General features: G+C 34.9%; 3 protein-coding genes across 3 annotated transcripts; 1 reads left to right on the top strand and 2 right to left on the bottom strand.

The window, feature by feature from the left end:
• Positions 1-6,560: 6,560 nt before the first annotated feature.
• On the bottom strand, positions 6,561-7,677 carry LOC142219979 (uncharacterized). The gene is made up of 4 exons (XM_075288800.1): positions 7,522-7,677; positions 7,299-7,447; positions 6,959-7,241; positions 6,561-6,903 (listed from the first exon to the last, which is right to left on the bottom strand). Exons 2-4 carry the CDS (start codon positions 7,402-7,404, stop codon positions 6,870-6,872), a joined length of 423 nt encoding a protein of 140 aa, XP_075144915.1. The 5' UTR covers positions 7,405-7,447; positions 7,522-7,677; the 3' UTR covers positions 6,561-6,869.
• A 1,034-nt stretch (positions 7,678-8,711) lies between these two features.
• Positions 8,712-10,407, top strand: dj-1beta. The gene is made up of 3 exons (XM_075288799.1): positions 8,712-8,905; positions 9,818-10,137; positions 10,193-10,407. The coding sequence occupies exons 1-3, from the start codon at positions 8,765-8,767 to the stop codon at positions 10,338-10,340; spliced, it is 609 nt and encodes a 202-aa protein (XP_075144914.1). The 5' UTR covers positions 8,712-8,764; the 3' UTR covers positions 10,341-10,407.
• Positions 10,408-13,974: 3,567 nt separating this feature from the next.
• Akt (AKT serine/threonine protein kinase) lies at positions 13,975-16,811 on the bottom strand. Its single transcript, XM_075288798.1, has 7 exons — positions 16,304-16,811; positions 16,066-16,231; positions 15,793-15,990; positions 15,344-15,733; positions 15,038-15,271; positions 14,815-14,961; positions 13,975-14,747 (listed from the first exon to the last, which is right to left on the bottom strand). Exons 1-7 carry the CDS (start codon positions 16,660-16,662, stop codon positions 14,673-14,675), a joined length of 1,569 nt encoding a protein of 522 aa, XP_075144913.1. The 5' UTR covers positions 16,663-16,811; the 3' UTR covers positions 13,975-14,672.
• Positions 16,812-17,025: the final 214 nt, after the last annotated feature.

Below are 17,025 nucleotides of genomic sequence, written 5' to 3'. Positions count from 1 at the left end.
AGTTCAAAGATGGGCTTATCGGTCCAGGTTTTGATATAGTCCCCATATAAACCGACCTCCCGATTTGGGGTCTTGGGCTTATAGAAATCGTAGTTTTTATCCAATTTGCCTGAAATTTGAAACCTAGAGGTATTTTATGACCATAAAGAGGTGTGCCAAAAATGGTGATTATCGGTCCATGTTTTGGTATAGCCCCCACATAGACCGATCTCCCGATTTTATTTCTTGGGCTTATAGAAACCGCAGTTTTTATTCAATTCACCTGAAATTGGAAATCTAGAGGTATTGTAGGACCACAAATACGTGTGCCAAAAATTGTGAGTATCTTTCATATTTTGGTATAGCCCCCATATAGACCGATCTCCCGATTTTACTTCTTGGGATTATAGAAACCGCAGTTTTTATTCAATTTACCTGAAATTGGAAATCTAGAGGTATTGTAGGACCACAAATACGTGTGCCAAAAATTGTGTTTTATATGGGGACCATACCATGTTTTGGTATGGTCCCCATATAAAACGACCTCCCGATTTGGGGTCTTGGGCTTATAGAAACCGTAGTTTTTATCCAATTTGTCTGAAATTGGAAATCTAGAGGTATTTTAGGGCCATAAAGAGGTGTGCCGAAAACGGTGAGTATCGGTCCATATTTTAGTATAGCCCCCATAAGAACGATCTCCCGATTTAACTCCTTAGGTTTCTAGAAACCGTAGTTTTTATCTGATTTGCCTGAAATTGTAAATATTCTGGTATTTTAGGCTCACAAAAACGTGTATCGGATTAAGTTTTTATCGATCCATTTGGTAATGCTTCCATATAGACCGACTTCACTTCTTGAGGGTGTAGAAGGCGCACTGATCATGAAAATGGCTTGAAACTCAATGTAAAATTTCCAGATTTTACTTCTACAGATTTAAGATTTCAAATCAAGACTTTATTTTATAATTTTCTTGCACACTTACAAGAGATGTTAATGATTCCTCTAAAACTCAAACAAAAATGGTTCTTATAAATCCAGAATCTGATATAGTCCTCATAGGTGAAATCTTTAAATTTATCTTCGGGAATATCCTCAAGTCCTCAAGCCCTCCTGAAATTTCAAAGGAAACCCTAATATTTGGTTCATGGTGGTGGGTATTTAAGATTCGGCCCGGCCGAACTTAGTGCTGTATATACTTGTTATAATATTAAATTGAGCCGACGGACTTTTTGGGCAGCAAATAAATCAATGACTTCTTCAGTCGGCATATTTATTCGGCGATGAACCGACATTAATGCCAATCCTTTGGGTCTACTCTCGCTAGTCGAATTTCTAAGATACGTCTTTAATCTCTTCATTGTTGAAAATGAACGTTCGGATGAGCACGTAGTAACTGCAGGGATGGAAAATGCAGTACTATAGTACTTTTTTCAAACCTTTTTCACCCCGGTCAGTATCGTAGTACCCCCGGGAATGATTTAGTACCTTTTGTGTAGACATTTTTGAGTCGATATCAGATTTATGGTACAATAGCTTTGACAAAATATATTAATATTTTGAGAAAGTCTTTATCAACCTTATTTGCTAATAGTCTTTTACAAATATGGCAAAACAGACATGTTCATGTGGGAAGAAAATCTCGATTTTGTAAAAGACAAAACAGGATTTTATTGAACTTCAAGAAAGTTTTAGTCGAAAAAAGAATTCGATTCTATATTATCGATTTTTTATTTCGGTAGAAATAGTTGTCAACATTTTATTTCTATATAGAATTTTTGCAAAATTTTATTTTTATAGAAAATTTTGTTAAAATTTTATTTCAATTGAAAATTTTGTAAAAATTTTATTTCTATAGGAAATTTTTGCAAAATTTTATTTCTATAGAAAATTTTGTCAAAATTTTATTTTCTTTAAAATTCAGTCTCTTGACAATAATCTTCCAGTGAAATTTTTGTTGAAATTTAGTAAAAAGTACCTTTCCGCTCAAAAAATACCTTTTTTGTACTTTCTTAAAAATTGTATTTTCCATCCCTGAGTAACTAGCAAAGTGACCAAATTTTTTAAAAGAATATGCACGTTTGGAAAAATCTCTTTATTGCTTCCATCGCTGAATTAGGCAGGTCCTTTTCGCAGGTTTTGCGCCATTTCATTTACACATGTGTGTTTGGCTGTTTCGTTGTTGTTGCTATGGCCAAACAAAGCGAGTCGTGTTCACAAAAAGAACAACAAACACACATAAAAAGCAGAAATACATTTTCCAAAAATGAAATTTTTGGTTCGAGAACAAAAATAATTTGTTTTTTTTTCGACCGTCGTTTGACTGGCTTTTCAACTAGTATTCTATGATTTGTGCAAGTTTTATAGGTAAGCGTTTTTCAAAATAAAACCTCCAGCTTTTCTTCAACATCTTCGATAAGATTTTTCTATGCAGCTAAAAATATATGTTTATTTATATAAAAATATTCATTCATTTCGGGGGGGGTTTGATCCCCCTCATCCCCCCCCCCTGAATACGGCCTTGTTTACAGTGGCACATGTCAAATGTACCGATTTTTATCTCCAAAAACAATACGACGGAATTTAAATATTTAAATATGCAAGTATGTGCTAAATTTATGGGACGTAACACAATTTTAGCAAAAAATAAAAATGCGGGCCAATTATAACATAATCTGCACAACTTTGTATTTAGATCTACATTTTGATAAAATCTCAAATCAGAAAATATAAAATCGATTGTTCGAAATATTTCAAATTGTTGTAGGTGTGGCCCATGCCATCATAAACTATACATGACAAAATGATTATCCCGCCAGCCTACCTATTACGTCCTTATCTCCCACTGTGATATATATCACATGCCCCACCAATGGGAGGCCCTATATCCCAGTCACTGTACTATGCCCAGCATAAAATAATAAAATAAATATAATCAAAATACAATACAAAATATTAAAATCGTAAATACATAATAATATATGAATAATACCTATGCGACACTCCAGTCCTAATAACGAGTATATCGTCCTCATTTCTGAGGAAATCTCCTACATCTACCTCAACATATCGCCGTGTAGGCCCTTACTTGGTATGCCAATAATGTTTTCGACCCGCACCACCGGGTCTCATCAGTTGGCTTTCTTTACCCCCACAAATAAAATAAAAATATAATATAAATAATAATAATAAATAAATAATTCATAATATGAATACCAATAATTATAATACAGATGTTGGACTCCAAGGACTCAACACAACCATTCTGTGGAATCCTTAGACTCCTCCAACTGATATATCTATATCCTAGACATTGGACCCAGAGGACTCAAACACAACCAAAACATTGTTGTGGAATCCCCCGATTCCCACGTCCGTATGTCAATGTCATACATATACCCACCCATCAGTCCGCTCCTAGCCACCCTACTAGTCACAGTAATTCTAACCCCAGCCTCGTCCCCTACACTTATATGCGGACCTAAATGGAAAACCTAATATATAAGTCGAAAAAACCAACTTCTATCAAAACTCCTAATGTTTATACTGCTCGTTAACGTAACACCAACTGTGTTACTAGACCACAATACCAACATCTTGGAAAGTGGCCCTACTCCACAGTCCAGAAACAGACAATAGAATGAAAAAATACCCCGTGTCCTATATCCCACACCTCCCCTCCTAAACCTCATACCTTCCTATCAGACCGTACCGTACGTCCCCTGTACTCATACACGCTGAGTCATAGACCAATCATGTCACATATGATCGGCATACCCTACCATGTGTCTATTAACCATGATCTACATAATCGTAATCGTGGCTAATTGTCCGTCTTGTCATTCCCCTATACCCATCACCGTCCAATCAACCGTTACCCCAAACGTATGTCATAGTCCAATCCAGTCACATATGACTGGAACCCTACCATATGTCCAATCAAGTCACATATGACTGGAACCCTACCATGTGTCCATTAACCATGATATACATTAATCGTAATCATGGCTACTCGTCCGTCTTGTCATTCTTCTATACCCATCATAGTCCAAAAAATACCCGTATCCTCCAACCCTACACCTAATAATATCCCTACCATCCCCACCCCCTTCAAAGACAGGTACGTAGATATAACCCTCCCTCCCACACTGGCACCTAATCCCATATCCCTATAAAATATATCAAATCCTCAAACAATCGAAAGTAAATAAATAAATGAAATGAATACCTAAACCACTTTTCAGTGCTAATTTCATGCGTCCATAACTGTTGTAGGTGTGGCCACATGCCATCATAAACTATACATGACAAAATGATGGCATGTGCTTAATCCACATTTATCCCGCCAGCCTACCTATTACGTCCTTATCTCCCACTGTGATATATATCACATGCCCCACCAATGGGAGGCCCTATATCCCAGTCACTGTACTATGCCCAGCATAAAATAATAAAATAAATATAATCAAAATACAATACAAAATATTAAAATCGTAAATACATAATAATATATGAATAATACCTATGCGACACTCCAGTCCTAATAACGAGTATATCGTCCTCATTTCTGAGGAAATCTCCTACATCTACCTCAACATATCGCCGTGTAGGCCCTTACTTGGTATGCCAATAACGTTTTCGACCCGCACCACCGGGTCTCATCAGTTGGCTTTCTTTACCCCCACAAATAAAATAAAATAAAAATATAATATAAATAATAATAATAAATAAATAATTCATAATATGAATACCAATAATTATAAACAGATGTTGGACTCCAAGGACTCAACACAACCATTCTGTGGAATCCTTAGACTCCTCCAACTGATATATCTATATCCTAGACATTGGACCCAGAGGACTCAAACACAACCAAAACATTGTTGTGGAATCCCCCGATTCCCACGTCCGTATGTCAATGTCATACATATACCCACCCATCAGTCCGCTCCTAGACACCCTATCAGTCCTATAGTCCTAAAGCCACCCTACTAGTCACAGTAATTCTAACCCCAGCCTCGTCCCCTACACTTATATGCGGACCTAAATGGAAAACCTAATATAGAAGTCGAAAAAACCAACTTCTATCAAAACTCCTAATGTTTATACTGCTCGTTAACGTAACACCAACTGTGTTACTAGACCACAATTTTATACTAATTGAACTTGAAAAAAAAATTAATTTGATTTTTAAAATAAACGCTGAAATAAGTATTGTACCCGGAACCAACCATTTAAGATCAATTTTTAGCTTTCAATGTCTAGGCACATTCCCCTTTTGCCTTGATTGGCTATATTGAGAAAACTCATCGCACTAATTGTTAGTTAGTTGACTTGACTTGACTTCAGTGTCACTACTTTATGTCTAAAGAAAAAATGTTTAAATTTTGTGAAAAAAAAACTAAACAATATCTTCGGGCAAGCTCGCCAGTTGGTAATCATTAATAAACAAAAAACTTTAAATCAATTCAATCAAACGTTGTAGAATATACGATGACATCAATGTTTCCAAATTATGATTACAAAATCAGGAAATCTGTCAAAGTGGGGACTATATTACTATGGTAATATGTTTTTTTCTGTAATTATTTGTTCATAATATAGGAGGTCTACTATCTTTGTCATTCCATTTGTAACACATCGAAATATCAGTCTCAGGCTCATAAAAAATATATAAAGATATAAATTGTGCATCCTGGTGAAGTCCTGAATTGATCTAGCCGTTAACATTCAAATATTATTGGAATGAATGAGCCTTATCGGACCAATTTTAAGAACACCCCTAATATAAAACAAGCAAATTTAATCCGATACCGTTGAAATTTGGTAAACATAAAAAATTTTTCTTCTGATTCAATCACGAAAGTAATTGATCCAATTAATTTTTTAATTGAAATGAAAGGAGACGATATAGACAACATGGTGTCTTTGGCAAAAATGCTTCCATATAGCCATGAACACATTTTGTCGAAGTTTTAGCCCAATCAACTTCAAATTTGTTTCGAGTCAGAATAGAACTCTATTGATTTTAGAAGAAATCGGTTGATGCTGTCTTCTCTTAAACTTGTTGATAGTTTCACGCTTCACATTTGTTTAAACCTCATATTCGTATTTGCCTAGTCATTTTATAGCTTAATTTTTTAACCCACAGGCCAATATAAACTGACCTACGAAAACATGAAAACATTCAATAAAATACGATATTAATTTTACCTTTTGTTATGACGGAAGCTTTCAACGTAACTTTATACAAATTAATCAAATATGACCTTTACAGCTAAGCCCTATTATTATTACAATAACTTATTTGTTGTAATAATTATGCACCAATATTCCATTATTTTCAATTTGTTTTAACCCGTTAACGTCCAAAATTCAATTAACCGACAAAAATTGATTATATTGATTGTTATTAACTCACTAATGACTAAGTCTGAAATTAAAATCAAAAATTTCCATTACCTGATAGTACAATTTAATTTTTTTTATTACAATAAACTTAACAGTTTTATAATAACAACAATACAATGGGTTAATGTAAGCAATAAATTAAATTTTATTCATGTAGTGATTTATTTATTTATTTATTTATATTTATTGTGAAAATAACCAAGCCTTTAGGCCAATATAAAATGGTTATAAAAAAGACTACAAAAGTAACTTTAAATATCTAAAAATTTGACCAAAAATAACAAAATAAAAATTGGAATAAAAACTAACAGTAATAAATTATAAAAGATAAGAACAAAGAATAAATAAAGATACACTTTTTTATAAATTAGAAAAAAAAAATGAAATAAAAAACTATTTTAGTGATTTAGAAAGAATATGAATCTAAATGAACTTTTTAATTTAAAATAATCTTTAATTTAATTATATTAAAATAAATTTATTCATTTATTTCTCTCGTTGTTTTGTTGTTTCCAACTGTAAAAAAAAGAACAATGGAAAAACGTAACTCCAAATTAATTTAAAAACTTACCGAAGTGCATATTCAATAAATGGATTTTTTGATTTGTCCCCTTTTGATTGATGGCTTCGAATCGCATTTCGGCGAATACCCGCAAGTTTTCGGGCTAAAAAGCTCCCGCGGGGAAGATTTTCAAATTCTTGACGTAATTTATCCTCTATTTCTTTAAATGCAAGTAATTTTTTTGACCGCACGTTGTAATATTTGAATTTGACATCGGAAATGAATGGATCCATTGCAACGAGTTCAATGGCTCGAAGCCAAAAATCAGTATTGGTGCTCAGATTGCATGAAGCTATAAAGTAAAATAAAATTTGATTTCTATAAAAAATTTATAATAAAATATACTTACTTCGATCGTGTGTACAATCCTCCCCGGCGATCACCACCTCCTCGGCGAAATCCTCGTCGATCACATACTCCTCCTCGGCCATCACCTCGGCGATCACCTCCTCCATCGTGATCACCTTCTCCACAATCACAACATATAATCAGCTTCGTCTAAAAAATAATAGGTAATATTGGCTACGTTAATAACATTCACACATCCAATTTATTTCTCAATAAGTACATACCGCTCTCATATTCCTATATTAATACTTGTTCAATTCCTTCTCAATTTACAATGTACATTTGGACCACCACGCCATGACCGAGGAATACTTTGATATTCATAGCGGGCAAGAAAAACTGTTAACTTTTTTTCCAGTTCCCATTTGTGCTGCATTACTATTTTTCTGAAATTATACAAGAAAGCGTTCCGTCAGCGTTGCCAACACACTCGAATTTCATTGTCACCACGTTTTCTTCATGAATGCATTTTTAATGAAAATAATTGAAACTTAAAATTTGGAAAAATTCTCAATGTGCATTCAATGTTAAAATCAAAACCTTGCAACAAAAACAATTAATGCTATATATTTCATTTGTTAGTAATTTTTTAGAGATTTCATTTTGAAACAAGTGCCAAGCTGCGATCTTTCTAAAATGCCCAGGCTGCATTTAGTTTCGTGGTCATCAAATTCCAGATGAAAATATTATAACAGATTTCTTAGGAACAAGTCCTTTCTTAAATTTGTGACTCAAAATTATACCCAACCTCATTCTCCATCATTTGGAGTAGGTTTCCCTTTCACAAAATGTACAGCAAGTCAGCCGTCGCTGGGGTTTTTTGTCCTGCCCTCCAGTTGATGGAATTAAAATCCAGAATTTGACGTGGAACCGAGCGGATTTGGAACATGTGTTATACCTCAAAATGTTCGTATTGACGTCAGCTTTCATGTTCCTTTGTCCAAATTTTCTAGATTTTTAATATGTGGACACCAGGCGTTGGTTAGTGTCCTGACCACCAGTTTCAACACTGAAATCTAGAATTTGACTAGGAACCGAGCTGATTTGGAACATAAGTTATACCTCAAAATGTTCGTATTGATGTCAGCTATCACGTTCCTTTGTCCAATTTTTCTAGGTTTTTAGTTTGTGTCCTCCAGGCTGGATTTAGTGCCCTAAACTGGGAGTTGCACACAGAAATCATTGATTTCTGAATCAAACTAAGTGATTTTGACAATGAGTCATACCTTAAAGTGTAGCTAAAGAATCAGTCTACATGTCTAAAACTTCCTAAACATTAGTAATTGGACACTTTTCCTATATTTTTGTCCAGGAATCTGGTTCTCCATTAAAATTCTAGCTCCGAACAGTTGATAAAAAAGGTACTTTTGCAGTTTTTGTCGTCTCTGTGTCACCCTGTGAATAGACCAATTTTTTGATATCGAAAATTAGCGACGTCGCTAACTTCACGGAGGTATATTCCGGTAAATGCTTTCAAGGACAAAGATTTCTCGGATTTTAAATTTTTCCATTCGCACCGTAATGTCAAAAACCGCTTTAGTTTGTTTGGCTCCTGGAGCTGAGGAGATGGAGTTTGTGATTGCTTCTGATGTGTTACGAAGAGCTGGGGTATGATTGTATTGTATAATATATATATATATATATATATATATATATATATATATATATATATATATATATTATAATTATATATAAATAATATTACGTGTTATCATTTTGTTCACCATTTGGATTCGGAAAACATGTCTCCAAAAGAATCAGTTATTTCATAATTTTAGACAGGAAGCTAAGATTTTACGAGTTGCGCCAGTGGCCAGAAGGTTAGGTTGTAGAGGATGACATCAATTTTTGTGTTGAAATTGATGTCCACTTAGACCAGTATAGGTCCATTGTGATTCCTCGATGTAATCTTTCCATCTTCTTCCTTCCGATGCGGTTCGCTTTGTCTCAGATCTTCCTCCTGCTCGTTCTCTTTGAAAGAAATCTCAGAACAACCAACCAGAGGCCCTGATGGATGCAGGTATGTTCCTTAACCCTCCCCCGCAGATCAGTGGGAGCCTGAAAGAAAAAGGAGCCCAGTATCTTGTTTCTTCTAAAGGATAGAGCTGGACACTGGCACAGGAAGTGGTACGAGTCCTCCGTAACTTCCGGGTCCATGCACCATCTACAGATATCATCGTCTTTAAGTCCTATTCTTACCATGTGTTTCCCAAGTGTGTTATGTCCTGTTATGATACCAATCAGTGGCCGCAATTCTTCTCTGTTCATCGACATCAAAATTTCGCAGTTCGTACGAGCAAACCATATCAACTTGGTTTGCTCGCAACCATATTTGATCTCTATCCTAACGTCCTCCTTAGCCAGCACATCCGCTTCCTCATTTCCTATTAGCCAGAAAGAAGGTGGACGAGAAACTTTGTCAAACCTTTTACTTTATTTTTCATTTTAAAGAATAAAATCTTTTTAAATTGTCTAAACGTATGGTCTAATTCGCCTATATATTAATATTTATTATTACAGATTTCAGTTACCGTCGCTGGTTTATCCGAAGAACCAGTGAAGTGTTCTCGAGATGTTGTAATCGTACCAGACACATCATTGGAAAAGGTGAAAGCAAATAAATATGATGTTGTCGTCTTACCAGGCGGTTTGGGTGGTTCTCAATCGCTGGCTGAATCCACATTGGTAGGAGAAATACTTAAACAACAAGAACAAGAGAACCGTATCATAGGAGCAATATGTGCGGCACCGGCGCTTGTATTCCCCGCTTTTGGTATAGGAAAAGGAAAGTCGCTGACGTCGTATCCATCCTTTAAAAGCAAACTGGAATCGGATTACAAGTAAATTTATTTGATAGTAACAAAATCATTGTCTTGTAAAATATACAATTTTTAGATATATTGACGATCAGAAAGTTGTCCAGGACGGAAATCTCATAACCAGTCGTGGGCCAGGTACAGCTTTCGATTTTGGCCTTAAAATTGCTGAAGCTCTCGCAGGACCGGAGAAGGCAGCTGAAGTGGCTAAGGCAATGTTACTATAAAAACAAATGTTTATGCTCAATTTATTTTAAAGAAAATAAAAATGTAAATAGTTTGAAATTTTAAGAATTTATATTTTTATACCAAATATTTGGAGGTTCGATCAATTTCAGGAAAATACCATTTTCGAATCAATAGCGTGAAAGCTAAACTCTTAAACAATAATGTCGCCTTTATTCATATATTTTGGTCCCGCAACCGCCCATCAATTAACAGATGTAGCAAAAAGGAGCCCATTTAAACAGGTTGTAATCGCTTGGTGAATGTTGTTTGTAGCCTGGCGTTGTTCTGATGAAATAAGCTTGCTTCCCTATTGGCCGCTTGTAGTCGATTTTGGCCTTAAAAAATATGAAATTGTGTAGACAACATTTCCTAGTTAAGAGTTTTCTGATATGGGAGCATCACATAGCAAATAATTTTTAATGAAATCCCTCAAGAATTGAAAAATAAGAGCAAAACTTTTGAATTTAAAAATAAATTTAGAGGAATATTCAATGTATTTCTATTAAGTTAATGTATTGTATTTAATATCTTATTGCAAAATATATCAAATGAATTCCCTGCAATTCCATTAAACAAACAACAAAACCTTCCTGGTAGATACTGCCCCGTTACGCTGCATTTCAACCACGGCCGTTTTATACTTGACGTTATTGTGATCCTCTTTTCCTCGCTAATCACCAACCACTTCAGAAGTGGGACGATGTTGTTGCTACTCGGCAGCGATTTCCCGATGGTAATTTTGTGTATGAGATTTCATCCATCTTGTTTTCGCGTACCCAACCTCATTCAAATAGTTCCGTCTATATGATATTAGCTCTTGTGCAATCGAAACAATACTTACATGATGTCCGTGATTTTATCGAAATTTTCTATTTCATATCAAAACTTCGGAAAAACATCGATATGTTTGGCTGTGACAGTTTCAAGACCAAAACTGCTACTAGCGTTCGACTCAGTATTATCAAAGTAAAACATTTCTCAAATGTACCAAACACCACAATTTTAGGGGTTACAATTAGTTTAAAATCTTTAACATTTTCACAGCCGTTTGTTTAAATAAATACCTCAGATAAATTTGTATAAAGGTTCCGTAATTGCGAAAATCCCACCGTCGAAATTCTCAATGTAAATTGAAAATTAAACAAATAATCGTGCCTGTTCTGGTACACAGATGTATCGCCTTCGTGAGGTGTCACACTTAAGAGGTGTTTTGTATTACACTTTACACCGTCACAGACCTGAAAAATGTACACGAACATTTTTCTGTGTGGGCCAAGTGTACAGCAATCGTATTCTAAATTAGAAGATTTTTAACAGAAATAAATAATATATTCAAACTTTAATTTGTTTTTTATATATTTTGCACATTTTTTGAGCAAAATTAATTATATATGCCACAAAATAAAATTTTATAAAACTATCTGAAATTTGAACGGAAAATTCTTCCGACTGCTGTATATTTTTGGGGGTTTTTACTTTTTTCCATATTCTACTGTAACTTTCCTGCAAAATAGGTTTATTTTATGGTTCCAGTCTCCAAATAAAATATATTGCAGAAAAAATCAGATGTTAACATTTTTCGACCAGAAATTCCAAAAAGTTTTCTCACGTGTGAATCAGAACAACAAACTTTTTGAGAGGTGTGAAGAATGTGTGTTGTGTCGTGAGACTCAGAACAGGCATGAATACCCATATTCTTCACACGACTTTACCTTCCTTCCATTGGATGAAGAACCATTGTATATTATTGTTCGCTTTTTATTTACTTCGTATCTTATATTGTATGTATATAAAGTATGTATATATAAATTATTACATAGATAGTGGTTATCTACATATATTGATTTAGTTCCGGTAAGCCTGGATTTACTCAGTTAGTGTGGACCGAAAACTATCCGCGCAAATCAAAATCGCATTTGAATGAAAAGGATTTGTACAAACTCTTATTTTTTCCAAGAAACATAAAACAGCGCAGATCAAAGCACCAATTTCCGAATTAAGGTCGGCAGTAAGTCTTATATAGCTCAAAAATTGGAAACTGTGAAATTTAAAATTACGTGAATTAAGTACCGTGTAAATCAAGGTTTACCTGTATTATGTATTCGTTTATTAATATTATTACTGATTTATTTAATAAATACATTTTCTTCTTCAAATTTCGCAACAATTTGTTGTTTGTTTTTGTATTAGTTGTAATAGTAGTTGTTGGTATAAAACAATTGGGTTTTTTGTTTGTGTGTGTTTCTGTTTCATTTTACAACAAAAGAAAAAAATATACAAATATAAATATTCTTAATGAAATTTCACATTTGCCTTTTTTCTCTCTATTCGTTATTACTACTTCAGCATTGATTTATATTTATTTTAAATATTGATTAACCCCATTAAGGGGTGGGAGCTTGGGGCACGTTTGTAGAAAAAATCCTAACAAAAGAAAAATATAATCAGCATCACAAAAACGAAACGCTGGCCAAAACATGTTTAATAAAAAGGATTTAGAAATAAACTATTTATTTCTGCAGTTTCTCACTATAGATAATAAAAATTATTTATTTACTATTATTAAACTATTTCGGATGTATGGGTTGCATGTTTTTTTTAGTTTTTAAGATAAATTTTCGCTATAAAGAATAAAGACACTACAAAATTAAATTCTATTTTAGGCTGTTATTAATTGGTTTTTATAAACATTAATGTGAAAACTTTAAGTCAATACGTTTGTCTTTCTGTCCTTGTGTAAGTTACTAAGTGATTTCATTTTATTAGGAGGATGTCGACGCCGCACTGGAGTCCTGCTTTTCATATTGAGTCAATTTTCTATGGATTCAGAGGGATGTTGTGTGTATGTAGTAAACCGAGCTTATTACTATAATTATTTATTTCTAAGTATATACGAATATTAGTATATGTATGTTTGTGTGTGTGTTTCTTCTTGTTTTAGTTGAAATTATTATAAATTATATATATCTGGCTAACTGTTAATATAACAGTTATACACGCAAATTTAAAAATGGAACTTATTTTCGTTGTTTTACATTTAAATTGTGTTTATTGCGAATGGAAAGCAAAACTTCCAATTGGAGTGCGACATCTCAACCGGTTGGACTCTTAGTACATTTCACTTACTGTCAAATTCAGTCAATTTAAATTGGTTACCATAAAACTCCCGAATTAAACCCAGAACACTGAACATACCTACATTGTATACATACAACTTTTATAACAAATTAATTTTTACGTTAGAATGTTAAGATGATCGAAAAATTAAAACTGATTCAAATGTATTTGAACAAACTTTTACAGACATCTCAAAATGAATTCGATCTTTTGCTCAATAAAATGACAATCTTAAATCAGTGCACTATCCCTGAACAAATCGGTTCGTCCTGTTTTGTGTTTTGTTGCTCTCAACGTATTCCACAAATTTTGTAGTATAATTTTGTATATAATATAATCTTGCTCGATACCGCTAACCACAGCAAATTCAAGGCGAATTGGCATTTGAAAATGTACCCGGAGTTGTTTGTAAGATTTTCACATTCAGCGAAAAAAGAGATAGCGAGCGAGAGAGAAGAAGTGAGAAATCATAAATTTACATAGTTTAATTCTTTGCCTTCAATTGAAATCTGCGTATTTTGGTTTTATTGTTTATTTTTGTATTTTTATAAAAAAAAAGTTGTTTCTTTACAATTAGACTTATATGTAGTTGTAGTGTGGTTTTCTTGATTTTTTTACGTACGGCATGTATTGTTTGTGGTGAAGAAAGTGCTGGGAGGGGCAGAGAGGTTGTTGTCGCGTTTTGCATTTGGGGAAAATGGAAGGCGGGGGGAAAATCCAGGTTTGAAATTCGGTATGGTTTTATAATTGTTATCCGAAACAACGGGGTTTCAACTAACTACTCCAGCGGAGGTCTTAAATTTGACGCATTTTCACTGCCTCAGGAGGGATGGTCTTAATGAATCGTATTTTGTATGGTGAGTGTATGTGTATTATTTTGACTTATATGACTTTATTCGAAGCGAACATGCCTTTATTAACAATCATATTTTTTATTTTCGTTTTGTTAGAGGAGGAGGAGGGGTATATAGCAGTGTATTTGTTGTTGTTTTGTTTGTTTTCTGTTTTGTTTTTTGTCATTAGTTTGTTTACTAGGATAAGATCGCGTACAGTCGCATATATCGAACATACGAGCTTATGTTTTTCTTCTTTGATTGTTTGTGTGAGGACAATAGTAACATTTTCGCGAATTAATAAACATGAACACGGCATATATTGTTGTTGCTGGCATAGGCAATATGTGTAATGTTATAAACAAATGCTTTGCATCATTTCTATTGCATCGATGCCAGTGAATTGCTAATGTGTGATGAAGTACCTAATGTGGAGGCCATATCCTGGTAACTGAACTGTATTCGCCAGCAAAGAAAGAGTAAAAATAAGTACAAAATAAAATGGAACTTTACCAATATGTACCTGAGGGAAATGTGGTTCTTCTGCTATTGATCCTAGTGGTCCCGTTGGATCTGGGGGTGTAAGTTCAACACTCTCGCCAGTGAATTCTGTATCAAAGTAACGCGTATCTGTATCTGACGTTACTTGTGGTTTGAAAGGAGGTTCGATCTGCAACAATGTAGGGAATTAGTTTTGTGAAGCTTCGTTCGTTATGCGCCCACAATATACCCAATTAACTACATACCTTCTTTTGCACCAGGTCTGTCCAATTAATACTAGCGAAAAAGGGATGCACTTGTATTTCATTGACATCACCTGGACCACCGCCCAATCGTTTTTTCGGGTCCTTTGCCAATAGACCTGCCAGCAGGCTTTTGGCTTCGTCGGATAGGGTTCTTGGAAACTTTACTTCTTCCATGAGAATCAATGTAAAGAGAACATCATGATCCCGATTATAAAATGGAAGACGGCCACACATCTATTGCACAAGAGACAATAGAAAAAATTTGTTAAATGTCAGAAGACGTAATAAAATCGATTTACACCTTACCATTTCGTACATTACAACTCCTGTACCCCACCAGTCGACTGCTCGACCATAATCATTATCCTCTAATACTTCGGGAGCCAAATATTCCGGCGTACCGCAAAACGTTCTCGTTGTGCGCCCATATGTTATGTCTTCCTTACATAGACCAAAATCTGCTATTTTGATGTGTCCATCCTTGTCCAATAATAAATTTTCGAGTTTTAAATCGCGATATATGATACTCTGTGAGTGCAGATATCCTAGAGCTGAGATTATTTCAGCTCCATAGAATCGTGTACGTTCTTCACTGAAGACCCGTTTGCGACTCAGATGGAAAAACAATTCCCCACCATTAACATACTGCATGACAAAGCAAAGACGATCGTTTGTTTGGAAGGAATATTTGAGAGACTGGAAGAAGTATTTAGTTAGTACAATACAAAACGACAATAATGCACTTGGCGTCTTACTATTAAAAATGGGTGATTTGTTGTCTGTAGAACACGACTTTCTGTGATTGTGTGGGCGACTTCATCTTTTTGAATGATTACTTCTTTCTTCAGGATTTTAATGGCATATAATTTGGCAGTAGCCTTCTCGCGACATAAGATTACCTTGCCATAGGTTCCTTTGCCCAACACCTTTAAAAACTCAAAGTTCTCTAGGGTCTGAATATGAAAGGAGAAACAACGAACCGTTCACAGAGGCGATTTTGTTTTGGTTTAAAATGAGGCAATACCTACCACTTTCTTAATTCCGCCACTGCTGCGCGTGGAAGTGCCTTGCACAGAGAACTTTTCACACAACTCATCTTCTGCAATGGAAGCCATGTCAACATCACTCATATCTGTGCTATTTGTTGTGCTCATAGCTGTTTCGCCCAATTCGCTCAAGCTACTGGCCACAGTTCTGCAAATACAAACAAATAGAATTTGGGATATGGGACATTTCATATTTTGTACGGGGTCTATCAACACTTACCTTATAGCATCTGTCCATTCTTGTCTTTCTCTTTCAGTGTCCACGGAAAATGTTCGCTCGACCACGGACGTCCATTGAAGTCCACGAATAATAAACGTATATGGCCTAGGCCGATCTACTGTCATTATTTGACAGCCCTTAATAGTGAAATCGTTCAAAGGTCTTTCAGGCGGTGCATTTTCATTTGGTTTATTGCGCCACCCATGAAGTGTTCCATCAGTTCGCAATATGAAATACCGTGAGCGCCATGTTTTAATGTGTTCACCTCGCTTCTGTAGCCATCCTTCTTTGACTATACTGGCATTTGTGTGTGTACCGCCTGCTTCGTTGGCGGCAGGTATAGAACCAATTTCTGACATGTTTACTTTTTCAAATATTTGTGTGTTGACTGATGACTTTGGGAGGGTATATTCTGTAAATTGATCCTCGGAAATCGAAATCCGATTACTGATATTTGAGTTTGAATTATTGCTGCTATTACTAATAAATCCACTGAATGGACTGCTAAATGAGAACACTAAACTCGTGCCCAGCAATCCAGATGAGGTAGATCCTGTGGCAGCGGCTGTTTGTGTACTTGCCTTATTGTCGGCTTTTGCCACTACGGTCGATCTCCTCGATGTGGCAAAGGGTAGGTAATTCGTGATGAAGCCGTCTAATATTATGGAAATAATCAGATATCGTTTTCTTCAATGCTCCTCAAGGTCAGTCTGTCTGTAGAG

This window comes from Haematobia irritans, chromosome 1 (genome assembly GCF_050003625.1).
Source record: "Haematobia irritans isolate KBUSLIRL chromosome 1, ASM5000362v1, whole genome shotgun sequence".
NCBI classification, from domain to species: Eukaryota; Metazoa; Arthropoda; class Insecta; order Diptera; family Muscidae; genus Haematobia; species Haematobia irritans.
The sequence above is the reverse complement of the archived record's forward strand: the minus strand, read 5'-3'. Positions and strand labels throughout refer to the sequence as shown.